Source organism: Pseudorca crassidens, chromosome 16 (assembly GCF_039906515.1).
Source record: "Pseudorca crassidens isolate mPseCra1 chromosome 16, mPseCra1.hap1, whole genome shotgun sequence".
NCBI lineage: Eukaryota > Metazoa > Chordata > Mammalia > Artiodactyla > Delphinidae > Pseudorca > Pseudorca crassidens.
The window spans coordinates 57,724,572-57,750,901 of record NC_090311.1 but is presented as its reverse complement, the minus strand read 5'-3'; the positions used below and the strand labels follow the sequence as shown (position 1 = coordinate 57,750,901).

Genomic DNA, 26,330 nt, shown 5'->3' with positions numbered 1-26,330 from the left:
GGGAGACCACAGGGGCTCTACCAGGTTGCCAGCCCTCAGGTCCTGTGGAGGCAAATCTCCACAAGGAGCTGGGGTTTCTGACCAACTGCATGTGGGCAGGTCAATTAAAACTTTTTTTTTGCGGTACGCGGGCCTCTCACTGTTGTGGCCTCTCCCGTTGTGGAGCACAGGCTCCAGACGCGCAGGCTCAGCGGCCATGGCTCACGGGCCCAGCTGCTCCGTGGCATGTGGGACCTTACCGGACCGGGGCATGAACCCGGGTCCCCTGCATTGGCAGGCGGACTCTCAACCACTGTGCCACCAGGGAAGCCCCAATTAAAACTTTTGATAATCCTGCTTCCAGTCAGCTGGAAGCTCCTGTGGTCAGGCTACAGCCCTGGTGCCAGAGTGTCCTCAGGAGTGTGCCAGGGAGGGGATGAACATCTGTGGCCTCAAGGCTCCCTTTTGTTGAAGATGTAGCCAGTGCGGGGCCTTCACTCCCTACCCCACTTCAGCACATACGGAGGCTCAGAAGATCGTCGTGTCCCAGGCCTCACTTTATTGTCAGATTTAAAACTCGGTGTCAATGGCTGGGGGTCCCAGGGCCCCTCCCTTGAGGCCACTCGGTAGGGGCCAGCCCTAGATCTTGAAGGCTAAGGTGAGGCCGTCGCCCAGGGGCAGGAGGCTGATGTGGACCCTGGCGTCCCGCAGAATGCGCTCATTCAGGTTTCGCACACACTGGGCCGCCTTGTCCTGCGGTTTAGGCTGCAACACCTCTCCACGCCACAGGACCTGCGGAGGGGCGGGGCATCGTGGGGGCGGGGCCTGAGCAGGAGGCGGGGTGAGAGCTGGAGACCCAGGACCTGAGCAGGGGAAAGTGGAAAACCTGGGGACTCAATTCGAACACCTCGGGGCAGGAGCTTACGTGATTGTACTAGGCGGGGCTCTGGGGCAGGGGGGCGAGGAGGAGCCCAAGGAAAAGACGGACCCAGCTCAAGAGGGTCTTTCTTCTCTCCCGGGGCTGTCCCTTACACTGAGCACAGCGAGGACACCTCCGGGTCGCAGCAGCTGCAGGCACCGTTCGTAGTAGGCGGTGCAGTTCTCCTTGTCCGCATCCACCACGGCCAAGTCGAAGGTGCCGGCCTCGCTCGCTGCCAGGAGCTCATCTTGCGGGGGAGGGAGGGGCAGATGCAGCTGAGTCCGCAGGCCCCAGCGGCCGGAAGACCCCGCCCAGGCCCAGGCCGGCCCAGGCGCTGTGACCATTCAGGTACTTGAGGGCCCCTGCCTGCCACTCTGCATGTGGCTGCGTACCGGGTGGCGGGGGGGTGGGGGCTGTCATTGCCTAAGCCCGCCCGTTGGACCGGGTCACTACCTCGCGCCGGGTGGTCCCATTTGGGAAATGGCGCCAAGGCCCTTTCCGCTCTGTTGCTCACCCAGGGTCTCCAGAGCGGGTTTCAACCGAAGTTCGATCTTGTGCTCCACCTCGGCCTGCGTGCGAGAGGAGCGGGGTCAGAGTCAGCATGTCCTTTCTCCCGGAGCTGGGAGTGGCCGGGCTCCAGGGTCCCGACGAAGGCCTCAGGTGTGTGGGGCACTCACCTGCCTCCACAGGGGACGTCCCAGCTCCGGGGGCCCTGCGTCCACCTCGCAGGTCACCACGCGCCCGGCCGGGGGCAGCGCTAGGGCCAACGCTAGGGCCGAGTAGCCTGTGAAAGTGCCTGAGGACGTGGACACGGACAGGCTCAGGCCAGAGTGGGGCGACGGCCCGGTGACTCCGGCCCCCAGTGACCCCAGCCGCGTGCCCTACCAAGGTCCAGTGCCTTCTTAGCCTTGATGAGGCGAGCCAGGTTGGCCAAGAGCTGGGCCTGCTCACAGGTCATCATGGAATCCCCCTGCGGCTGCTCCAAGGTCAGCTGCTTGCGGGGAGGAGAGGGTCGCACTAGCCCTGCCAGTCACCCAGCTGAGCCCCAGGTTTAGAGCCCCCAGAGGCGTGGCTGTGGGCGTGGCCCAGGGGCGGACCTTCATGGAACGCCCAACCATGCCCGGCCTGCGCGGACGGGGGCCACCGACCAGCCCAAGGTCACGCAGCCACGTGGGTCCCTCCCGGCCCGAGGTGGGCGCCCGTTCCCGCTTCCGGCCCTGCTGACCAGCCGCAGGCTCCGCAGCGCCGGGTGCTCCCGCATGGAGCGGCTCAGCAGATACTGCCACAGGGGGCTGTCCTCAGGGGGCAGCAGGCGCTTCTCTCGCCGGGATCGCCATGGAGGGAACCATCTCCCTGCCGGGGAGGGGTGGTGCTGGGTCAGGGCCTGGGGCTCCAGGGCGCCAGGGGTGAGCCTCAGCCGCAGCCAGCCTCGCGGGTTCACGGGCTCTGCTCCTGCGTCCGCCCGCCCGCGGGGCCTCTGCCGAGGATGCCGAAGGCCCGGCCCTACTCACCCAGGAAGAGGCCGCTGGCGAAGGCAGCGGCCAGCGCGGCCGAGCCTAGGGCCAGCGCGGCGGGCACAGAGAGCCGGGGCACGGGCTGGGTCATGGTTCGGGCAGGAGGCAGCGGCGTCCAGGTCACTTGCGCTAGGGCTACTGGGACCGCCCTGGGACCCGCGGGCCCTCGCGGCTCCAACTTGCCCGGGCAGTGCCCTCGGAGCCGCGGCCTCGACCACCATCTGGCGGCCTCATGGCCTTACTGCAAGCCCCGCCCAAGTGGGTCAGTCGTCATCTAGTGGCCGCTTTCGGAACTGTGCCGGCGGCTATGCTGCTTCCTCATCGCTACCATTTTTGCTGAGAACCCCCAGGGGCATATGGGTGGGCGAGTAGAACGTCGGTATAACAGGATACTAACAGGTACAAATGATAGAAATTAAAGGAACCCTGGGAGGGACAGAGAGGATCAGGGAGGGCCTCTTGGGGGAGGTCACCAAGGATGTCAAGTTGAAGGAATGTATGTTTGGGGGAGTTGGGGTTTGGGAGCCCTGGGTCAGATCTGGTTGATGGGGTGCTGAGACAACACCCTTAGTTAGAATCATGCTCTTGGGTACCAGCTAGGCTTGGGTGTGAGATCTTGGGCCCATCAGTCTCTGAGCCTCAGTTTCCTTTGTGTAAAACTGGGACCACTGTCCTACTATTAATGGCACCAGATCCCATAGCCTGGCACACAGTAGCTGCTCAAGAAGTGGCAGCTGCTGTTATCATAAGTTGAAGATATCTTGGGGAGGAAAGATCAGAGGGCAGGTGAAGTCCCCTTGCAGGGCTGTTCCTCAGGGATGCTATCCAGTGAACAGTGATGGGAACACTGACTGTGTGCCGAATGGGGCGAGGCGAAAGAAGCTGTCCTGGCTTGTGTTAGTGAAGCTGGGCTCAGAGACCACAGGGCACAGGGAACTTGTGTGTCCCGGCTTCACAATTTTCTCTTCTGTAAAATGGGGTTCTTAACAGTCCTGACCTCTTGGGAGATGAAATGAGAAAATCCAGGTGAGGGATTCACCCAGGGCCTGGGACTTAGTGGGCTATAGCTGTTACATTTAAAAGGAGCCAGATTCCATCGGCCGTTGCTCCGTGGCTGTCCCCTGACACCAGCCTTCAGCAACCACACTGGGCAGACTGGAGCCCCACCGGGGGCTTTCTAGGCGAGGCTCAGCCCCAGCAAGGCTCAGGGACAGGCTTGTTGGGGGAGGTTGGTGAGGGAGCAGTTTGGCTGAGACTGAAGACAGGGCGAACTAAAGAAGCCCGGAGCTCAGAGCCCGGGACTGACCAGAGCTGCGGGAGCTCTGGGCCCGCGGGAGGCCACGCAGGAGCGTGGACACACAATGAGCTCTTCTGACCCGGGGGAAACCAGAAGTGCTTTCATGGTTCCTCTGCTGAGACCCTTCCACCAGGCCAGGCGGCACTGGGGCGCTGGGCTCAGCCGGGGCTGCAAACTGGCGTTCTCTTTCCTGTCTGGGGGTCTGGGTTTGGGCAGGCCCCCAGCTCACACCAGAACCTCCCTCCCCCCACCTGGCTTCAGGCCGGAGCCCGTGGAGGTGGGAGGCGGGTGGGGAGGGGAGGCATGTCACCATATATCCCCCTCAGATTAAAAAACTAATTTGAAAAGATTAATGTATTCCATTCTTGTTACGCTGGCTCTGATACCTCTGGGCCTGCGGCTGCTCTGCCTCCTGATTATTGAATTTTTATGGCCTGGTAATTAATTGCAGATTCCCTGTTTTGTTCTATTTCTTTTTCTCTGACATTTTAATTTCAACAAAAAGCAGTGGTCTCCATGCAGGTTCTCTCTGGAGATCCTAATGGTCTATAAAACAGAATGACTTATAGACGTGGCACCCACTTCAGTTGGCGAGCGATTGTTTGAAACCTTGCTGATCACGCAAAATTTAATTTTTCCACCTCCCTCCCCCATTCGCTACTCATTTCTTGTCTCTTCCATTACAGCGCCGGTGTCTCAGTTCGCAAGGAAGGGAGCAAAGTGTCGCCTCCGAATCTGTTACAGGGCCTTTTCCTAGAAGACCAGGGGGCTGAAGACAAAGTAGGTTTGGGTTCTTTTCCTTGGAGGTGGCCCGAGTGGCGGCGGTGGAAGCTGGGCCTCCCCAGAGGGCCACGTGGATGTGGGCAGCTGTCTCCAGGGGTGGGGGAGGATCATTTCTGCCTCTCTCAATTGCCCTTTTGGCCAAGTGCAGCTGCCCCATTAGGCACCAAGGCACCTGCTGGTCATGAGGGCAGAGAGGATGCATGCCCATACGTGCTGTTGGGTCGACACCAGGAAGTCAGGGGGTTTGACCCCTGCCAAATTCTTAGCCAGACTGGGTCACTGGAAACAGCTGTTCACAAAAATGGATCTGGTAGAGGCCCCTGAGTTACTAACCTAATACCCCCAACCCCTACTTCTCCCAGCCCTGCTAACATCACACAGGCTGGGCGCCTTCCCCCAGGATCCCCCCAGGACTGGGCGGGGTAGGGGCAGAAGAGTAAGGTTATGGAGTCAAGTTGGGCCTAAAGGATTAGAATTTAGATATCTTCAGGGGTCAGGCAGGCAGGTGAGGGGAGGGCGGTAGGGAGCAGTGGGGACTGTGGTGTTCCAGAACTGATGCCCCATCAGGTGTGGCGGCCCCTCAGCTCCCACTCATGTGGCCATGTGGGAAGAAGAGCATATTGTGGCTGGAGCTTCTGATTTTTCAAAAGAGGTTGGAAATCTGGCTTTTAATGTGAAATCTCACAATTTAAAACACTTGGGTTAGACTTTTTTTTTTTTTTTTTTACGCTCCATGTCAGCAAAACTGAATACATCTTTGATCTTTGTGTCTGACCTGGCCCATAGGACAACTGTTTCTTCTGATTTGGAGCATGGGTCAGAGAAGTTAGGACATAAGAGTGGAGTCTGTTGGGGCCAGAGAGGCCTCACTGGCTGGCTGATCACCCCCAGTCCCCAGGCCCTGCCCCAGGAATCCTCCTCCTACCTTTGGGCCCTTCAGTCCCCTTCCTGCACTTGTGGGCTCTTCCCCGGCAGCTGTGGTTCTCTCAGAGGTGCCTGTGAGCCTCTGTCCAGGGTTTGCCTTCTTTAGGCCTCCTGTCTCCACAGACAAACTTGCAGCCTGGAGTCTGACCACATCTGGGTGAGGTCTGCCGAGCTTTTCACCTAAGACTTCGGGGGGCAATGCTGTGACTCTAGTGGCTCCGGGGGCCGTGGTGGGCCGAGTGGGCTGATACAGACAGACCGTGAATCAGGAGCTTCTGGGGCCCCTCAGATGAGCGGGGGAGGACAGGGGCCACGGCCTGCTCCTGCCTCCTCTGTGCTGAGATGCTGCGGAGCTGGCACTGGCAGTGCCCTGGCCTCTCATGCCTCAGTTTCCTCATCTGGACAGGCCGAATGGGAAGTGACAGCATGGGCTCCGGAGTCTGAGGGACTTGGGTTCAAACATTGGTCCACCACTCACTTTGTGGCTGTGTGAGCTCCGAGTTTCTCAGCTAGAAAAATGGGGATGATCCTTCTGTCTTAGTGTTCTGTGCTGTGTAATGAACCACCACATGCTGAGCGGCTTAAAACAATGCCATTTTTTATCTCGTGGTTCTGTAGGTCAGGAGTCAGGCTAGGCCTGGCTGATCCTCCGCTCAGGGTCTCACCAGGTAGAAGGCACCTCGAATACTTCTGGTGTTTCAGATCACTCTGCCTTCCTTTTCTGCTTTTCAGGGCTCACGTGATTCCAGGGGACCCACCCGGCTAATCCAGGATAATCTCTCCATTTCAAGGTGAGCTGGTTAGTGACCTTAGTTCCATCTGCAAAGTTCCCCTTGCCACCTGAGTTGATGACCGAGAGAGTAACACTGGTGGTAGAGATCATGGGAGAGTGGTCAAATTCTGCCACAAACTGCAGCCTCTCAGTGTGGTTGTCAGGATGAAGATAACCCTGCCAAGTTCCCGTCCCCCCTCTTTGAGAACCACGCTGTGAGGTTTTTGGTTTGTTTTTATTTTTGGCCGCGCCACGCGGCGTGCGGGATCTTAGTTCCCCGACCAGGGATTGAGCCTGGGCCCCCTGCATTGGGAACGAGGAGTCTTAACCACTGGACCACCAGGGAAGTCCCATTAGGTATTTAAATACAGAGGATTCCCTGCTACTGCATAGACAGAATGGGCAGTGGGCATGTTCCTCACAGCCACCCTCTCAAGAAGCTAGCATTGCCCCCGTTTTCCAGATGTGCAAACTGAGGTTCCCAGATGTCAGGTGACATATAAGTGGCAGAGCCAGGTGTGAACCTGTCCCTGTCTCAGCTTCACATAAGAGTTTGTCATCTCACCACTGGCCCAAGTCCAGAGCTCCTATATCCCCTGGAAGTTCATCGAGTTCTCTTGAGAGGCTTCCACCACGCGCCAGAGATTTACCTGTGATCCGATTTCTCTGGTTCAACTCAGGTCCTGGCATTTGGGTGTCTCTGGGATTCCCCAGTGGATGACTTAGATGTGTGTTTCATGGTGTCACCTGCTCCTTTTTTCTTCTTCTTCTTTTTTTTTTTTAATAAATTTATTTATTTGTTTTTATTTTTGGCTCTGCTGGGTCTTCGTTGCTGCCGCGTGGGCTTTCTCTGATTGCAGTGAGCGGGGCCTACTCTTCGTTGCGGTGCATGGGCTTCTCATCGCGGTGGCTTCTCTTGTTGAGGAGCACGGGCTCTAGGTGCGTGGGCTTCAGTAGTTGTGGTGCACGTGCTCAGTAGTTGTGGCACACGGGCTTAGTTGCTCCACGGCATGTGGGATCTTCCCGGACCAGGGCTCGAACCCGTGTTCCCTGAATTGGCTGGCAGAGGCTTTCAAATTCTTAACCACAGCGCCACCAGGGAAGCCCTGCTCGTTTCTTCTTGATGGGATGGGCAGGGTGCCACTGTCAAAGCCACTCCTGGGCATCACCGCTTTTGCCAGACACCTCAGCTGACACTCAGGAGCCGTCAAATGGTCAAGACTTCATGGGCGTCCTTTTGAGAAATAGCAAAGAAAGTTCCCCTGCATCTCTTCTCTCTCCTCCTTGAGACACTGGCCTACATTGTGAATCCTTCCTTCCCCAAAAGAAGACAAACACACACGTCCCAGCCTCCCCTGCAGGTACCAGACCTGATGCGGCATGTGAGTCCATGGTTGGAAGGAGAGTGATGCTGTGTCGCACCCACGCTCTGGCCCTCCCAGAGTCAGCTGTTTGCCACAGAGTAGACTTGGCTATTTGCAACAAAGTGGATTCTGTTATTTGCAGCAAAGTGAAGTCTGCTGTTTGCCACAAAGCAGCTTCTAGATTTGCAGTTAGGAGTGCTGCCTCTGTGGGACCGATTCTCCCACCTCCAGCACACAGTGTTACCATCCACTGCAGAGCCAACCCCCTCCTTCTGCTTTGCCAACAGGAGCCCAATATTGTTCAGGCGACAATGTGCCCAGCTCTGGGGGATGGACTGTGATCCCTCTCAGGCTGTCACAACCCCCCTCCCCACCCCAGTCCCTTTTTCAAGATATCCAGGGATATCTTGCCAGGGAAAAAGAGGTGCTTCTCAGGACTTTTTATTCCCTGATAATAAGAAATCCCCTCTTCTTGCTTAGCCTTTTCTTACCCTGAATAGGGTTGTGTAAAGATGAAATGCTTGGAACTTTAGCAGCCATCTTGTGGCCCTGAGGCAACAAGGTTAAGAATTAAAAAAAAAAAAACAGTGAGGATGATGATGGTCCTTGAAGACATTATCTAGACATTAAACCACTCCCAGCAACTGTTTACCTCTAGCCTCCTTGTTATGTGAGAAAATGGAGCCCTTTGTGTTTAAGCAATGATTAGCTATTTATTCTTTATTTGAAGTTCATAGCATTCCTAACTGATACAGGCACTCTAGCAGTGTGGTCTGTGCCCAGGGGTGATTGAGAGTTGGTGCTGAGATAACCCCTTTTGCTTTTTTTCAGGTTGAGTGACAGATTCCACACTGAACTCAAAATCACGCTCTCCAAAGGTAAGGCCTCGTTTTCCTCAGGGGTCAGTTTTCTCCCAGGAGATGCCCTATCCCTCCCACGCCTGACAAGTGGAAATGCCAGTACCGTGCACCCCACCCTTGCCCTGCTGCAGACTTGTGTCTCGTCAAGCCTCCCCAGTCCCTGGTGAGGCAGGCATGATCACCCCCCCTTTACAGACAGGGGACATCTGGGGTCTCATAGGCAGGATGTGGGGACTGTCTCCAGTTCTGTATGGCACAAAGCCTGGGGTCTCCCCACTCCAAGGAGAGTCTCTCTATTTGCATCAGAGCCAGGGGTGCAGGGGCTGCTGGGACAGTGGATGACCAGACAGGGTGGGAGCTTCTGTGCAGCAAGCTGGGTCCAGGTTGGGGAAGCCCACGACCTCCCAGCATAGCGGTCAGGTTTCTGCTGCAACATTGCTGTGTGGCAGCCCCAAGTCTCAGCAACTTCCAAAATAACCACCTACTTTTCTCACTGCTGGGTCAGTGGATCAGCTGGGCTATTTCTGCTTGGGGTTATGGGTCCAGATCATTCTGAGACCAGCAGCTACCTGGGGGTGCTCTTTCCCAGGGGACAGCATGGGAGCAAGAGGCCAACCACACAGGTGCTTTGAAAGCCTCTGCCTCAGTCAGGTCTGCTCACGTTCCAGCGGCCCCAACAAATCACTCGGCCAAGCTCTGCATAGGGGGCAAGTATGTGTACTCTGCCCTCTCTACGGGGTGGCCCTGTGAGCTCACGTGGCAAAGGGTGTGGCTGTGTAGCCCTATTATGGGTCAGGGAGAGAAGAGTCAAGATCAGCCGTTCAATCTACACACAGATCCCAAGGGCCCCTGGGTGTCCCCAAAGCCATGGGTGCAGAGATCCCCACAGGGCAGGGCCTCAGCAGGGGCAGGAGGGCCAGGGCCCCTGCCTTGTGCCTGAGCTGAAGATTCCCCAGTCTGTTTCTCAGAGGAGGAACTTGGAGCTCTGGGAGTCAGAGTGTCACCTGAGGTCGCAGGGCAACCTCCTGCCTCTGTCCATCTCACTGCCATCCTGAACCGAGCGGGGAGGGAGCAAGGGGTCAGGCTCACCTTCCCTGGGTTCAGCCCAGGGCGCCTACCTCCCCGGGGAGGACAAGCCCCTTTCTTTTATCCCCACACTCAGCATATGCCCATTTTCCCCCGAGACACCAGGACATGGAGCCTGGAACTCAGGGATTCCGATTGCATTGCATGGGAGACTTCTCAGTGCTTGTCTACTTCTGGTGGCCCCTGAGCTGGCCTGGGGACATATTTTGTTTGCCTCGATCAGTATTTTGTTTATTTGAATGGAGCCAACACTAAACAATCAGAAAATTTCGCAAAGAATTCAGATTTGATTTCCATTTCTTTTGAAAGAGCAGCAGATTTGACAACACTGGGCCCATTTCTTTTTTTTTTTTTTTTTGCGGTACACGGGCCTCTCACTGTTGTGGCCTCTCCCGTTGCGGAGCACAGGCTCCGGACGCGCAGGCTCAGCGGCCATGGCTCACGGGCCCAGCCGCTCCGCCGCGTGTGGGATCTTCCCGGACCAGGGCACGAACCTGTGTCCCCCGCATTGGCGGCGGACTCTCAACCACTGCGCCACCAGGGAAGCCCCCACTGGGCCCATTTTGCTGCAGGGCAGGTTGGCTGGTGCTGTGTGGTTCCCCCCCCATCCCCCACGGGTCATGTGCCCTTGCCCCAGTCCCCACCGCTCCCTGCTGCCTCAAACCCAAAGAGGTTCCCTCATATTCCACATTGGTCTTTGAGCTGCTGGTGCATGAGCTGTAACCTCTGGTTTAATCCACTCCCCAGAGGCCCAGAGAGGAGAGACACCTGCCCAGGGTACACAGCCCATCTCAGGCTTTTGTTTCTCTTTCTCGCTTCCTGAGTAAGAACTTCACCTGGATTCCAAAGAGCAATCCCTCTTGTGGGCTCCAAACAAGGATCCCAGACTTTGCCGCCCACCCCAAGCAAAACTGTTCATGTCATGGTTGAAACTCAGAACACCTCTGGCGTTGCTACCCTGAGAGCACAGCCACTTTGAGGGGAAAATCTAGACTGAGATGAGCTTTGGGAGATGTTACAGGGACCCAGGTCTCTGAGTTACATAGGGAATCCCCCTAGATCTACAAAAATGAAATACTAACGGCTGATATTTATATAGCAATTACTGTGTGTCAGTCACTTCAATTACTGTGTCAGTATAGCAATTACTGTGTGTCAGTTAAACTTCATATTAACTCACTTAATCTTCACATACACCTTGTAAGGGGAAAGGTACCATTTTTATCCCCATTTTACAGGTGAAGAAGCTGCAGCACAGAGAGGTTAAGCAACATTCCTAAATTTGCACAGCTTATAAGTGGTAAAGTTGGGATTTGAACCCAGGTTCTCTGGTTTCAGGGCTTATAGTTCTTAACCACTGACATATCCTAGAGGAAATACCTACTGAGGTGGCCACTTTTCCTGTAATAACTCATTTCACCCTTGGACTTGCCCAACAAGGTAAGGTTGAGTTTGGCTGTGAGAGACAGAAAAGTCCAAAAAAGAAGTTGGTTTCTATTTTATACAGATGTAACTTGGAGGTTGTACAGAGCCTCCAGGGTCAACTGAGACTCAGGCTTCTCCTCTGCTGTGTTGCCATCCTCATCATGTGGTGTCTTCTCATTAAACAGGATGACTGCTTGAGTTCCAGCCATCACACCTTCAACCCAGTTTTTAGGAAGCAGAAAGGGACAAAATAGAACTAACCTCGTTCCTTTAAGGACACTTCTTGAAAGTTTCGTAAGATATTCTACTTGCATCCCTTTGAGCAGCACTTAGTCACGTGACCACACTTTGGCCTGGAAATAGTCTTTATTCTAGAGGGTTATATGTTCAATGAAAAAATCAGTTCTATCTTTAAAAGGGAGAATGGATACTGGGAACGTTCAGCATCATCACTGTGTTTTTTACAGATAAAGAAACTGAAGCTCAGAGAGGTGAATGACCTTCTGGCGGTCACACAGCCAGGAAGAGGTGGAGCCTGGATCTTCTGTCCCTGGGCCCTTTGGAGCAGGTGGGCTCCAAAGATATACTCTGCTGATTTCTTAAAGGGTGAGGAGGACTGTGGATACGTGCATAACCCCCTCTACAGACCCCAGGAACACCCAGTGCCCAGGTCCTGCCAGCCAGGCAGCCTTGTGCCTGCAAGCCCTGGCAGCCTGTCCGGGCCCAGATCCATCACCCCGGCACCAACGATGCCCTGGGCCTGACTCCATCCATCCCTCTAATGCCGCATTGACTGTGCTGGGGCACGTTCCTGAGGCGGCCTCAAGAGCGCTGAATAATTCAGTTCTGCGTAATGGGATAATGAATTTACTGACAACCCAGTGTGGTCTCGGTACTTACATGTCAAGAAATACTGACTCCCTAGGCCTGCTCTGCAGGCTGGAGACGTACACGTGCCAAGAAACTGTTGCCTTTACTTGCCTCGTGGGGTTCAGGCTTGACTGAATGGAGACCCTACTTTGGTCTCACTGAGTCTTAAACTGCTTTGCCTAGTGGGGAGCCTGGGGGTAGGGGGACTGCCTGGTTGGGACTTTGGGGCGAGGTGGAACTGGAATCACAGAAGCTTGGACATGCAGAGCTGGAAAGGACCCCTTGGTCCTGCATACCCATTTTATGAACCGGGAAGCTGAGGTTGTGGCAGGGATGGGCCTCTGCTCCTGCACACTGTATTCTGTGGCTGGGGACACCGGGGATGCCTGGGGACTCCGGGGAGGAGCCCTGCTTGTTTTCCTTCTAACCTGCTGTTTTCCCCGTCCCCCAGCTGCTGAAGGGTTGCTGCTAATGACTCCCAGCTGCCCCTTCGCTGGAGACGAGCCCTCAGCCAAACGAGAGGCGTCCCCCGGAAGGCCGGCCCACCCTGCCTTCCTTTCCCGACCTGGGCAGACGATGGCTGACGACCGGCTGACGTGGTGCAAAAGGCCACCCCAAGCCTCAAGGTAGGACAAACTCTGTGATGCTATTAGGGGTCCAATATCCTTGGTGGGACTGCGGCTTGACCCCAGCTGAAACCGTGTTCTGGCTTAGCTTTTACCCCTTCCCTATCCTGCTTCCCTCACTCCCTTTCTCCCCAGGGCCTCCCCCCCACCCCATAAATCATCTGAATGGGAATCTCTGACTCAGGTTCTGCTTCTGGGGAACCCTCCTGAGGCAGCTGCGTTTCCTGGTCTGAGCCCTCCTTTCTGAGGACTCCTCCCAGAGCACTAAGAAAGGCTCAGGGCCGGGAATTCTTGCCGCTGGCTCTGCTGTGTGATGGTGAGGAAATCACTTCTCCACCCTGAGCCTCAGTTTCCCCTTTTGTATGGCTGGGGTTGAGGGAGCCTCTCTCAGGTCCCTTCCAGCTCTGAAAGTCTGTGATATGACCTGAGGTGCCAGGAAGCCTTCTGCTTTCTTAACTAGCGCCACACGTGCATGGAGTCCTACCATCGGGGACTTTTCTCTGAAGGCTTTTTCAAAATGCAAAATCATCTGAGATGAGAATGAGTTTCACGTTAGGTGATCACACTGCAGGGCAGACTCTCTCAAGGTGGGATCCTTGGGTCACCTGAATCCATCACCTGAAGGGGACTGCCTGGTTGGAACTTTGGGGCGAGGTGGAACTGGAATCACAGAAGCTTGGACATGCAGAGCTGGAAAGGACCCCTTGGTCCTGCATACCCATTTTACGAACCGGGAAACTGAGGTTGTGGCGGGGACGGGCCTCTGCTCCTGCACACTGTGTTCTGTGGCTGAGAATGCTGGGGATGCCTCCGGGCTCTGAGGAGGAGACCTGCTTGTTTACCTTCTAACTTGCTAGTTTCCCCATCCCCCAGCTGCTGGAGGATTGCTGCTAATGACTCCCAGCTGCCTCTTTGCTGGAGACGAGCCCTCAGCCAAACGAGAGGCGTCCCCTGGAAGGCCGGCCCACCCTGCCTTCCCTGACTTGGGCAGACTGTAGCCAATGACCGGCTGATGTGGTGCAAAAAGGCCACTATTGGGGACTACCCTTGAGTCCTACCATTGGGAACTTTTCTCTGAAGGCTTTTTCAAAATGCAAAAGCATCTGAGATGAGAATGAGTTTCACGTTAGATGATCATGCTGCAGGGCAGACTCTCTTAAGGTGGGATCCTTGGGTCACCTGAATCTATCACCTGAAGAGGTGCTTATTATTAATATTTCCCTTCCCTTCTTCGTATTTGGACAGGTAGCCACTGTCCATTCCTTCATGGAGTTTTCCAAACAAGTGTGGCCATATTCTGGTACCAAGGACGAGTGGAAGGCTCAGGCCATTTTGGAGTGATTCTAGCCTCTAAGCAGCCCTAGACTCCTGTGTGTGGGTTACAGTGAAAGAGAGAGAGAACGCAGACAGAAGTAGACAGACAGAGGGATGGAAGGAGAGGGAGAGAGAGGCAGAAGTCGAGGAGGAGGAGGGCGAGAGGAAGGGAGAAGAGAAGGAGGACAGGTTTTAGAGATAAACGTTGAGGTAAACGTGACAGTGAACCTCAAGTCAGACACAAGCTAGTCCATCACCCTGCCCCCGCCCCCATGCCGCAGCTGCAGCCTCTTCACTGTGTAATGGAGTAGACTGGGGCACCTGCCTCGCAGGGCGGTCGGCAGGGACGGATGGCTCAGCACGGACCCGGAGCAGGCGCTCCGCCAGTGGGTGCTTCTGCCCCACCCAGACTGGTCTGACGGTTTGGTTGCGGCTCTGAAGGTGGAGGGAAGATGATGTGACCTCAGGTGAACCTTTGTCTCACCTCTTCTGGAGATCAGTGGCCTTTTGGAGAAAGGGGAGCAGCGTTAGTGTGTATGTGTATGTGTGTCCCAGACTAGGTGCTTTCAAGTCATCAGAAGGCTGGGTATTTTGCTTGATGGGAAAGTGGCCTCCTGGACTAACAGCAATACGAGGAACACATTTGTCTCCTGACCAAGAGGGTGGGGTGGGGGAAGATTTTTAAGGAGCCGTCAGAAGGAAGGGAACTGGGGAGCCACAGCTGGGGTTAGCTGGGGAGAGAGTCACTGTTCCAGACCCCGAGACTGAGCTCCCAAACCTCGGGGGTTGATGTGTCTGTGGGGAGCCCTCTCTGAGGGGCCTCCTGTCTGCCCCAGATTAGTGAGGACGGCAGGGACAGAAATGGCCCCAGACTAAGGATGAAAAGAAGGATCTCTGAGTGGCGGGGTGGAGGGGGGATGAATTGGGAGATTGGGATCGACATGTATACACTAATATGTATACGATAACTAATAAGAACCTACTGTAAAAAAAATAAAACTCAAAAACCAAAGTATTCATAAAAAAAAAAAAATGAAGGATCTCTGTCAGGAAAACAAAGCACCTGTGGGTGGTGGGCAGCAAGGAGCCCAGGGATCGCCTTTGCCTTGGGTGCTCTCTGGGCAGAGTCTGACCTCCAGGGCCTGGTGGGGAGCCTCAGCTGAATGAGGGAGCCCTGGGCTCCACCAGGCCTGGAGGCTGTGAGCAGGATGAAGGCAGCGGTACTCCAGCATCAGCTGGGAGCTCCGGGCTGGGGCAGGAGGGGTGGCTCCTCTCCCTGGCTCATGCCCTGCTCACCTGGCTAACTCCTCATGCCTGTCAGGGAGGCAGACAGTGCTGTCTCCCCCAAGCCTGATGTGCCCCTGACTGAGCTGGTGCAGTGGCTTAAAAATGTGACTGAATCCTTAGACCCTCCTCTCATCAGGAGGTGGGGTCTGTGTCCCCTCGCCCTGAACTGGGGCGAGCCTCCTTGAACAGAATGTGATGGAAGCGATGTTCTCTGACTTCTGAGGCTGGTTAGAAAAGGCCAGGTAGCATCTCCCAGGTTCTCTTGGAAACTTGCTCTGGGAGCTGTCAGCTGCCCTGTGAGAAGTCCATCTCTGCGGAAGCCGCCTTGTGCAGGGATCACAAAGAGTGAGAGAGATGCCTGAGGGGCCCCAACTCATCCATCCCCAGCTGTTTGAGTCTCCCATGCCCCAGATATCAGACATGTGCATAAGGAAGCCTTTGAGATGACCCTAGTCTCAGCCACCAAATGCCTGCAATGCATGACAGACCCAGAGTGAGAGCTGCCTGCAGTCCAGGCGACCTCCGGATTCATGAGTGGAAGACAAGATCATATATGGGTTTCCTAGGGCTGCCTAGGTACCAAATGGCCACAAACTGGGCAAAACAACAAAAATTTATTCTCTCAGAGTTCTGGAGGCTAGGGTCCAAAATCGAGGTATTGGCTTGTTCCTTGTGAGGGCTCTGAGGGAGAATCTGTTCCCTGTGTTTCTCCTAGCTTCTGGTGGTTGTAGGCAGTGCTTGGCTTTCCTTGGCCTGTAGGTGCATCACCCTGGCCTCTGCCTCCATCTTCGCATTGTGTTCTTGCTGTGTCTCTGTGTCCAAATCTCCCTCTTCTTATAAAGGACACCGTCACATTTAATTAGGGGCACCTGTACTCTATTATCTCATCTTGACTAATTACATCTGCAATGACCCTATTTCTCAAATAAGATGACATTCTGAAGTACCGAGGGTGAAGACTTTAACATATCTTTTGGGGGGACATAATTCAACCCATGACATATCGTTATCATTTTAAGCCGCTATTTTGAAGTGATTCGTTATGTAGCAGTAGTTACTCAGAACATGAGAATTAAAGGATGGCTAGGGAAGCAACTAAAACATCAGTGGAAATGTAATTTTCCAGAACATCCTTCTAGGAGGCTACTGTATGTGGTTGGGATAATTGATTTTCTAAGTAGCTTGGGGTCGAGTCTGGATCCTCCCCACAAAAGATGGATGTTCCAGCAACAACATGTGCTTGAATAAAAACAGACAGCTTCGCTAAAGCCTTCTAATGTGGGAAAAGAGCTTGAGTTTTGCTTTGTATTCCTCCCCCTTAAATAAATGTTGAATATTTACTTAAAGAGAATCAATATGATTATTAGAGTGTTCCTGGCCTCCATATATCTCAGCATGGCCTTGTTTACTAACACCTACCCTGTCAGAGCACTGATTAACTGTGGGCTACAGTTGCCTGGTTAAGTGTCTGGTTTCTCCATAGACTGGAAGCAACCCTAAGAGCAGGGACAGGCTATGTCTTGTTCTCTCCTGAATCCCCAGCACAGTTCTTGGCACATAGTAGGTGCTTAATAGTTAGTCTCTGAAAGCATGGATGTTGGAAAAGGAACAAAGGGACTTAAAATCTATATGATGATGAAAGGTGTATAAATATATCAGCTACAGAACATCTAAGGATGCTAGAAAAAAAATATTTTTGAAATTTGAAATTCTTTTCTGTTAATGGAAGAGCCTGTAAGCAAATAAGGGAATCATAAGAGGCCAGGAACAAATTGGAAACATCAGTCCAGGGAAGTAAAGACTGCTGGACACCCTGAGGACTTCTACCTTGTTGGGCAGCCTACAACTTCCACACCTTGAGCTTCTGTGGCACAAGAAAGACAAGGATGAAGCAAGGGATGATAAACATGACCAGGAAGATTTGAAAAAGAACCAGACAGAGGTTCTAGGAATTTAAATATATCACATACAAAATTTAAAACTCAATGGAACAGTTAAATAGAATAGACACTGCTGGAGAGGGAATTAGTAAACAGGAAGATAGATTTGAAAAATTATACATAATGCAGTACAGAAAGAAAAATGAAACTATGAAGAAGAGGTTAAGAGACATGGAGAGTGCAGTGAAAAGCTCTAATATATGTCTAATCAGATATTTGGAAAGTGATTATAGGAATAATGGGAGAGGTATTATTCAAAGAGATAGCAGCTGAGAATTTTCTATGATTATTAAAAAATATGAATCTTCAGATTCAGGAATTCCAGTGAATCCCAAAAAGGGTAAATAAAAAGAAGTCCATACACAGATACGTCATAATCAAATTAAAGAATATCAAAGACAAATAGAAAAAAATAAAAGAGAAGTAGAAGATCTTAAAAATACCCAACAGGAAAAAACTTTGTTGTTCACAACTTCTCTAATTAGAAGAAATTAGACTAATGGTGACTAGTTATAATAGTATGAATAGTAACAATGAAAAACAGAATAATGATGACTTTAAAGGGCTTTTAAAATTCACACCAACTAGGGACTGTATACCCCAGCCCCTAATAAGACTGAAATAATTTCTTAAAAGATAATTTATCTTTTAAGGATAAATGTAGATCCTAAGTATGTGCTAAAGAAAATTGAAAACGTATATTCATACAAAAACTTGTACACAAATGTTTATTGCAGCATTATTTATAATAGTGAAAAAGTGGAAACAACCTAAATATCCACCAACTTATGAATGGATAAACAAAATGTGGTATATCCATACAGTAGAGTGTTACTTGCCATAAAAAGGAATGAAGTTCTGATCCATGCAACAACATGGATGAACCTTGAAAACATAGGCATATCGATAGAGATGGAAGGTAGATTCGTGGTTGCCAGAGGCTGGAGGGGAATGTGGAGTGACAGCTAACGGGCATGGGCTTTCTTTTTGGGTGATGATAAGTTCTGGAATTAGATGGTGGCGATGTTTGTTAAATCTTATAAGTACACTAAAACCACTGAATTGTACACTTTCAAAGGGTGAATTTTATAGTATGTGAATCATATCTCAATAAAAATGCAAAAAATAAGAATAAGGGTAGAAATAAGGACATTTTCACTTACAGGCATACCTTGGAGATGTTGCAGGTTCAGTTCCAGGCCACTACGATAAAGCGAATATTGCATTAAAGAAAGTCACAGAAAGATTTTTGTTTCCCAGTGCATATAAAAGTTATGTTTTGGGAATTCCCTGGCGGTCCAGTGGTTAGGACTCGGCACTTTCACTGATGAGGGCCCAGGTTCAATCGCTGGTTGGGCAACTAAGATCCCACAAGCTGTGTGTCGTGGCCAAAAAAAAAAAAAAAAAAAAAAGTTATGTTTACACTATACTATGTTCTGTCAAGTGTGTAATAGCATTATGTCAAAAAAGTGTACATAATTTATTAAATTTATTAATTTAAAAATATTTATTGCTAAAAAATGCTAACCATCTTCTGAGCCTTCCAATGAGTTGTAGTAGTAACATCAGAGATCACTGATCACAGATAACCATAGCAAATATAATAACAGTGAAAAAGTTTAAAATATTGTGAGAATTACCAAAATGTGACACAGAGCAATGAAGTGAGCAAATGCTGTTGGAAAAATGGCGCAGATAGACTTGCTTGATGCAGGGTTGACACAAACCTTCAATTTGTAAAAAAAACACAGTAACGAAGCACAATAAAATGAAACTCAATAAAAGGTATGTCCGTTTACTATAACTGAGAGAATTTATAAACAACAGACCCCCATTCAAGGAGTTTCTGAAGAATGAGCTTGAGAAGAAAAATGATCTGAGGAAAAACGTCTCAGATACCAGAAGTGATGATGAATTGAGAAAATAATAAAAATATGGGTAAATCTAAACAAACACACTGATTGTCCAAAACAATGTCTATTCTGTGGGGTTAAACAGGAGATGGAACTAAAATCCTGGACCGTAAGTATAATAAATGGAATTAAAGCTTTCAAAGCACTTTGCATTGTTCAGGAGAAGGGTAAGATATTGATTAACTTTAGACTAAGTTAAGTTAGGTAATAATTTCAAAATACTAAGTCACCAATAAAAAAAAAATAATAGAATACCTATCCTCTACACAGTAGAAGGGGGAGAAATGGGATGAGTAAAAAACTTCAAAACAATGCAACAAAGAAGATGAAAATAAATCCTTAGGAAGCAGGACAAATTAAAATAAAAACAAAACAAAAACAAGATCCTAGAAATAAAGTCAAATATATTTTGTAAGCTCTATAAATATAAATAGACTGAACTCTCCAGTTAAAATTATATACTCTCAGATTGGATTGAAAAAAGAATAGCCAAATGCTGCTTACATGAGACACGTCTAAAAGCGATAAAAAATTGTAAGTAAAACAGTGAAAAAAAAATCAGAAAAATGCTAACCAAAAGAAAATTAGCATAGTTATATTACTATCACACAAAATAGAATTTAAGGCAAAAAGGCATCATTAGAGATATAGAGGGTCAATGTATGAAATTTAAATTTATCAGGAGAAAATAGTAGTTCTAAATTCATGGATACCTAATAATGTAAGTCCCTTATCAGATATATGACTTGAAAATATTTTTTTCCCATTCTGTGGGTTGTCTTTTCACTTTATTGATGGTGTCCATAGAAGCACCAAAGTTTTCAATTTTAAGTTCAATTTATCATTTTTTTTTCTCTTTTTTCTCATGCTTTTAGGGTCATATCTAAGAATACTTTGCCAAATCCAAGATCACGAAGATTTAACCCTATGTTTTCTTGTAAGAGTTTTATAGTTTTAACTCTTACATTTAGGTCTTTGATCCATTTTGAGTTAATTTTTGTGTATGGTGTGAGGTGGGGTTCAACTTCATTCTTTTGCATGTGGATATCCAGTTGTCCTGGCATCATTTGTTGAAAAGACTATCTTTTCTCCATTGAATGGTCTTTACACCCTTGTCAGAAGTCAGTTGACCATAGATATATGGGTATATCTGTACTTTCAATTTTAGTTCACTGATCTATATATCTATCCTAGTGCCAGTACCACACTATCTTGATTACTGTTGCTTTGTAGCAAATTTTGAAATCGGGAAGTGTGGGTCATCCTACTTCATTCTTCTTTTTCAAGATTGTTTTGGCTATTCCTGGTCCCTTGTAATTCCATGTAAATTTTAGAATCAGCCTGCCAGTTTTACAAAGAAGTAGCTGGGATTCTGACAGGGATTGCATTGAATCTGTATTCAAGTCTCACATCTCTTTGCGAAGTGAGCGTATCTCCAATCAGCTGGTCCACGAGAGTAAGGCCAAAGGACGTTCCTGACCAAGCTGGTCTGGTGTGCCCCCATGTACGTGTCCTCAAGAAGCTACGTTCAGTGTGGGTATCCCTGGGACTGAATGTGTGCAGTAAGTGTGTAAATGACTGAAATAGGAACCCAACTCTTCAAGACCTTTCCAAGGTTGTCCTCATGACTGTAGTAATGGATGATCTTAGGTTGGGTCCCCCAAGAAGCAGACCTTGAGGCGAGGATTCGCGTGAAAGTAGTTTTGTGGGAGGTGGTCTCAGGAAGTTCTGGAAGGGGAGTGAGGAAGGTGTCCAAGGAGGGGAGAGAAGTCAGGAGTGTGTGTCTAAATGAGCAGGTCATTGCTATGGGCATCTGGGGCTCAATCCCATTGAGGACCTCTGTGAGAGCGTAGAGAACAGGGTTTCTCAACCTCAGTACTATTGACATTTTGGACTGAATAATTATTGGTTGTGGGGTGCTGTCCTGGGTGTTGTTGGATGTTCAGCAGCCTCCTGGCCTCTACCAGATGCCAGTAGCAACCATCCAACCAAAATGTCTCCAGATATTGCTCCATGTCCCCTGGGGGTGCAAAATTGTACCTGGTTGAGAATCACTGGTATAGATTTGTCTCAGAATTGTCCCATCCAAGAGGGGAGAAGGTGGGGGGGATATATACACCAACTCCCAATCATCGTTAAGGCTGCTTCTGAAGGTGTCAAATCCCTGCACTTCTGGCCTGTCCTGAGGGTCTCCCGAATCCTAGGCCAGAGAAAGCTCTCAGGCAGCAGAGAAACTACCCATAGTAAGAAGCCACCAGCATGCGTGGAAATAATGAGGGCTGCAGGGATGTGGGCCCCCATAGTGCAGCTACCTGGATTATGCTGTGTGAGGCTTTGGAGACCCCAGCTCCTTCCCAGATCTGCAGCTTGGCCTGGACTTCCACGTTCCTGGGGCTTTGCAGGTTCCACTGTGTTGAAACCAACCCACCCCCGAGCAAGGCTTTAGCCCCTCAGCTCACTTCCTACTCTCTGCATCTGTCACTGCTCCTGCAGGATCAGGAAAGATGACTTGCGAAGACTGATAGACAGAAAAGACCTAAGTGATGTTGTTTCCCCAGGTGGAAGGCACTGGTGGGAAAGTTGCTCACAGAATTCCCCTCCTCTTCCCGTCTCAGCTCCTTGCACCCACTAGAGACGCTAAGGATGTTCTCCTTTTTCAGTATGCTGTGTGACTTTGGGCAATCACACCTCCTCTCTGGGCCTCAGTCTTCCTTCTATAAAAAACATGGGCCTAAAAAAAAAACACGGGCCTGCTGGGGGTGGACCAGATGACCTTGAAATGTCCTTCCATCTCGAGTGGCTGCTGAGAGCCCTGGGAGGCGGTAGGGAGTCACCAGGCAGCCAGAGCCTGGGGGCCGGCCGGAAAATGTGACAGCTCGGCCCCCAGTGGTGTTGCTGGCCTCTGATCTCCACTCTGTGCCCGATACTCTGGGTCTGGTCACAGCCCATTGCGGCCCCTCGCTCACTCAGGAACATCTGCTACAGCATTTACCACGTTAATAGATTAGCTTTGAGAATCGGGCAGGTGTTTTCCACCCAAGCCAGAAAACATCAAAATCAGATTGCTCTCCAAGACTTTCCGCACAGGCAATCGAGTTAGAATGACTCGTACGGTCTAACAGATAATAAAACACACATAACATTTGCTTTAAGGTACAGGCAGGGGTATTTTGTCCCATGCTTAGGAGAAACAAAAACTCACTCTATTTGGGAATAGGGTAATTGAATACAGATGGGAGGAGGTAAATGAAAGAATTTAGCAAATATCTCAGTGGAATAGCTAATGGGAATGAGACAGAATAGGAAATTAAAAATTATTCGAAGCAGATGGACCATTCTTTGAGTTTTTAAAAATTTATTAGGGCCGCGAAAAAATGTGTCTGTTTATTTTCTACGGCCATGAAATTAATGACTTGGTGAGTTTTGCTTGTGCAATTTTATGACTGCCATGTCATCTGTCATAATTTGGGGGCTGTTTGATATAGATTTATGAATGTCCCCACCCCCGCACCCCTCCCTGATTTATTGGCGTGGGTCAGACATGAATTAGGCTGTCCCCTATCAAGGGAGCAACGCCAATGGCAGCATAACCCTACAGGCCCTGGGTGGGGGGCCTTGGGGGATTCTCAGCCCAGAGGTGAGTGGAAAAGCCATGGAGGGGCTGTGGGAAAGGGGTAGGCCTGACCTGGCTGAACTTCCTCTGCAGGGATGACCCCAGCCTGCCCGGGCCGGGGAGGAGGTGTTCGGAAGGGGTTTCTTGCAAACTGTGGGGAGCAGGAAGCCAGCCCGGGCTGCTTGTGCTTGGCCGGGAGTGAGGTGAGGGCTGTTGCTGCTGCTTCAGCCCAGCCCAAGGGCCACCTGGCTTCCTGTCCCTTCAGCCCCCATAGCTGGGCTCATCTGTTTCTAGACCTGAAGCTCAAGGAAGGAGAAGAAAATTCACAAATTGGGAATCTGTGTGCCTGGCTGCATGCTGGGGGCTTACGTGCATCCTCTAGATGGTGGTTAAAATAGGGCTTTACAACCAGCAGATTTGGGTCCAGTTTCGATCTGATTCTTCCCAGCTGGGTGGCTTTGGGCTGGTTACTACCCTCTCTGAACTTCTTTCCTTCTCTGTAAAGTGAGAATAGAAATGCCTAATGAGGGCTTCCCTGGTGGCTCAGTGCTTGAGAGTCCGCTTGCCGATGCACGGGACACGGGGTTCATGCCCAGGTCCGGGAAGATCCCACATAGCACGGAGCGGCTGGGCCCGTGAGCCATGGCCGCTGAGCCTGCGTGTCCGGAGCCTGTGCTCCGCAACGGGAGAGGCCACAACAGTGAGAGGCCCGCGTTCCGCAAAAAGCCCTCGGCTACCTTGTAGAACTTTGGGGATGCTCCATCCAACCAACTGCTGCCACCTTCACCGTTCCAGTTTTTAAATCCTGAGTCAAGCACACACACACACACACACACACACACACACACACACACACACACACACACACACAAATCAAAAAAGACCAAAAAAAACACACCAGATAAAGCCATGCCAGTCTCATCTCGTTTTCTGCACGAGTTAGGTTTTGTCAAGAAAAGGGTGTAACGCAACTAACAGCCCACCTGGAAGCATTTGCGGTGGACGATGGAGGCGCCAGACTCAGTGTACTCCTGCTTGCTGATCCACATCTGCTGGAAGGTGGACAGCGAGGCCAGGATGGGGCCGCCGATCCACACGGAGTACTCGCACTCAGGGGCAATAGTGATCTTGATCTTCATTGTGCTGGGAGCCAGGGCGGTGACCTCCTTCTGCATCCTGTCGGCGATGCCTGGGTATGTGGTGGTCCCGCCAGACAGCACCGTGTTGGCATAGAGGTCCTTGCAGATGTCGACGTCACACTTCATGATGGAATTGAAGGTAGTTTCGTGGATGTCACAGGATTCCATGCCCAGGAAGGAAGGCTGGAAGAGACCCTCAGGGCAGTGGAACCGCCCATTGCCAATGGTGATGACCTGCCCATTGGGCAGCTCGCAGCTGTTCTCCAGGGAGGAGCTGGAAGCCGCGGTGGCCATCTCCTGCTTGAAGTCCAGGGCGATGTAGCACAACTTCTCCTTGATGTCATGAACGATTTCCCGCTCGGCCGTGTTGGTGAAGCTGTAGCCATGCTCCGTGAGGATCTTCATGAGGTAGTGCATCAGGTCCCCGCCAGCCAGGTCCAGATGCAGGATGGCGTGGGGGAGGGCGTACCCCTAGTAGATGGGCACCGTGTGGGTGACCCTGTCACTGGAGTCCATCACGATGCCAGTGGTGCGGCCAGAGGTGTACAGGGATAGCACAGCCTGGATGGCCACGTACATGGCTAGGGTGTTGAAGGTCTTGAACATGATCTGGGCCATCTTCTCACGGTTGGCCTTGAGGTTCAGGGGGGCCTCAGTCAGGAGCACGGGGTGCTCCTCGGGGGCCACACGCAGCTCTTTGTAGAAGGTGTGGTGCCGTATCTTCTCCGTGTCCTCCCAGTTGGTGACGATGCCCTGCTCGGTGGTGTACTTGAGGGTCAGGATGCCTCTCTTGCTCTGGGCCTCATCACATAGGAGTCTTTCTGGCTCATGCTCACCATCATGCCCTGGTGCCGGGGTTCCCCCACGATGGAGGGGAAGACAGTCCGGGGAGCGTCGTCGCCCGCGAAGCTGGCCTTGCACATGCCAGAGCCGTTGTCTTCCAGGAGTGCAGCAATATCGTCATCCATGGTGAACTGTGGGGAGAACAGGACCATGAGCCGGGGGTCGGGTGGGCCGCCCTCGCCCTACCCACTTCCCTGGTGTCTGTTTTAGATAGGCTGGTTTAGGAAGGCCTCTCTGACATGGTAACTTTTTTTTTTTTTTTTTTTTTTGCGGTGTGCGGGCCTCTCACTGTTGTGGCCTCTCCCGTTGCGGAGCACAGACTCCGGACGCGCAGGCTCAGCGGCCATGGCCCACGGGCCCAGCCGCTCCGCGGCATGCGGGATCCCCCCAAACCGGGGTACGAACCCCTGTCCCCTGCATCGGCAGGCGGACTCTCAACCACTGCGCCACTAGGGAAGCCCGGTAACATTTTTTTAATATGTAATTTTATTTATTTATTTATTTTTGGCTGCGTTGGGTCTCCGTTGCGGCGCAGGGGCTTCCTCTAGTTGCGGTGAGCGGGAGCTACTCTTCCTTGCAGTGTGTGGGCTTCTCGTTGCGGTGGCTTCTCTTGTTGCAGACCATGGGCTCTAGGTGTGCGGGCTTCAGTAGTTGCAGTACGCGGGCTCGTAGTTGTGGCTCGTGGGCTCTAGGGCGCAGGCTCAGTAGGTGTGGCTCACGGGATTAATTGCTCCGTGGCATGTGGGATCCTCCTGGACCAGGGCTCGAACCCATGTCCCCTGCATTGGCAGGCAGATTCTTAACCACTGTGCCACCAGGGAAGCCCTGTGGTAACATTTTGAGCTGAGACCGGAAGGAAGTGAGCTATGCATATAGATATTCAGGAAGAGACTTTCCAGGTATAGAGAATAGCAAGGGCAAAGGCCCTGAGGTGGGAGGATGGTTGGAGAGTCTGGGAAAAAAGCAAGAAAGCCAGAGCAGAATAAATGAGGAGGAAAGTGATTTTAAAGTCCATTATCTCATTTGAACCCTACCACAGTTCCCCAAGGTGGGCGTTATTAACCATAGTTTTACTGATGGGAATACTGAGACTCAGAGAGGTCAGGTCACTTGGCCAAAGTCACACAGCAGAGAAAGCTTCCAGCCCTGTGCCTCTGTGAACTTTTCCCGCTGTACCACATTACTTCTCTGGACATTACAATTGGGTGGCACTGCAGAGTGGGACCAAGGGTCCAGAGAGAGGGTGAGAGCTGGAGAAAACTGCAAGGTGGTTTACAGTTCCTGAGATGTCTGGAAGGTGTGGCTCTGCGTGCAGGCAGGGCTTGCTCCTGTGGCCAGGAGGCCCATGGCAGCCCGAGCTGTAAGGATTCTTTAAGGCCGAAGTGCTGGGCTGTGACAGGGCAAGATGGATGAGAGCACTGGGCTTAGTACCCGACTGAATTTCCTGAGCAGTTTTCATCCAGATGGTCTCTGGGAGAATAAGGTTTAAGAAGATTGATTCCCTGGGAAGGGAGAACAGGAAGGAGAAAGGGCTTCTGGCCTGTCTGCTCCCAGTGGAAACGTCTCTTGTCTTTGAATAAAGGAAACTACTGCTTTGAAAGGTGTGACTGGACGGGCTTAGTGGCTCGTGTGATTTGCAGGCCTCAGGAGTGGGGCGGGAGGACAGGAAAGGGGTGGTGATGGCTTTTCCGCCTGGGAGGAGGGCAGAGGGGGAGGCGCCCCTCCTTCTGGGCAGGGGCACCTGCATCCCGTGCAGTGCTAGGGGTCCACTCGGGTGCAGTCTCCTCAGCCCCGCCTGGATTTCTCCATCCTCTGCTTCCTCTTTCACCTCTGAATGACTTCAGGTCTCCTGTTGACCCTAA

The 26,330-nt window shown here is 51.5% G+C and overlaps 3 protein-coding genes across 11 annotated transcripts in view; 1 reads left to right on the top strand and 2 right to left on the bottom strand.

Annotated features, from left to right (window-relative positions):
* Positions 1-518: 518 nt before the first annotated feature.
* On the bottom strand, positions 519-2,543 carry COMTD1 (catechol-O-methyltransferase domain containing 1). Its single transcript, XM_067710440.1, has 7 exons — positions 2,410-2,543; positions 2,124-2,251; positions 1,784-1,889; positions 1,576-1,694; positions 1,413-1,467; positions 1,012-1,145; positions 519-771 (listed from the first exon to the last, which is right to left on the bottom strand). Exons 1-7 carry the CDS (start codon positions 2,501-2,503, stop codon positions 619-621), a joined length of 789 nt encoding a protein of 262 aa, XP_067566541.1. The 5' UTR covers positions 2,504-2,543; the 3' UTR covers positions 519-618.
* The window catches only part of LRMDA (leucine rich melanocyte differentiation associated), a 1,270,435-nt gene continuing 1,245,167 nt past the window's right edge, over positions 1,063-26,330 (top strand). For 4 of the 9 annotated variants that reach the window (XR_010935927.1, XR_010935929.1, XR_010935930.1 and 1 more), the window contains exons 1-6: positions 2,019-2,089; positions 4,396-4,489; positions 6,149-6,207; positions 8,384-8,430; positions 11,391-11,491; positions 12,245-12,419. The gene's annotated coding sequence lies outside the window, so the exon portion shown is untranslated. Of the gene's footprint in view, positions 1,247-2,018; positions 2,090-2,644; positions 2,812-4,395; positions 4,490-6,148; positions 6,208-8,383; positions 8,431-11,390; positions 11,530-12,244; positions 12,420-13,292; positions 21,424-26,330 lie in introns of those variants that run through there. The other 5 variants (XR_010935931.1, XR_010935933.1, XR_010935928.1 and 2 more) reach the window with 5 other exon arrangements.
* On the bottom strand, positions 23,397-24,635 carry LOC137209162 (actin, cytoplasmic 1-like). Its single transcript, XM_067710437.1, is given in 2 exon segments — positions 23,397-24,431; positions 24,434-24,635. Coding segments are annotated over 2 exon segments (1,161 nt in total). The 5' UTR covers positions 24,621-24,635; the 3' UTR covers positions 23,397-23,457.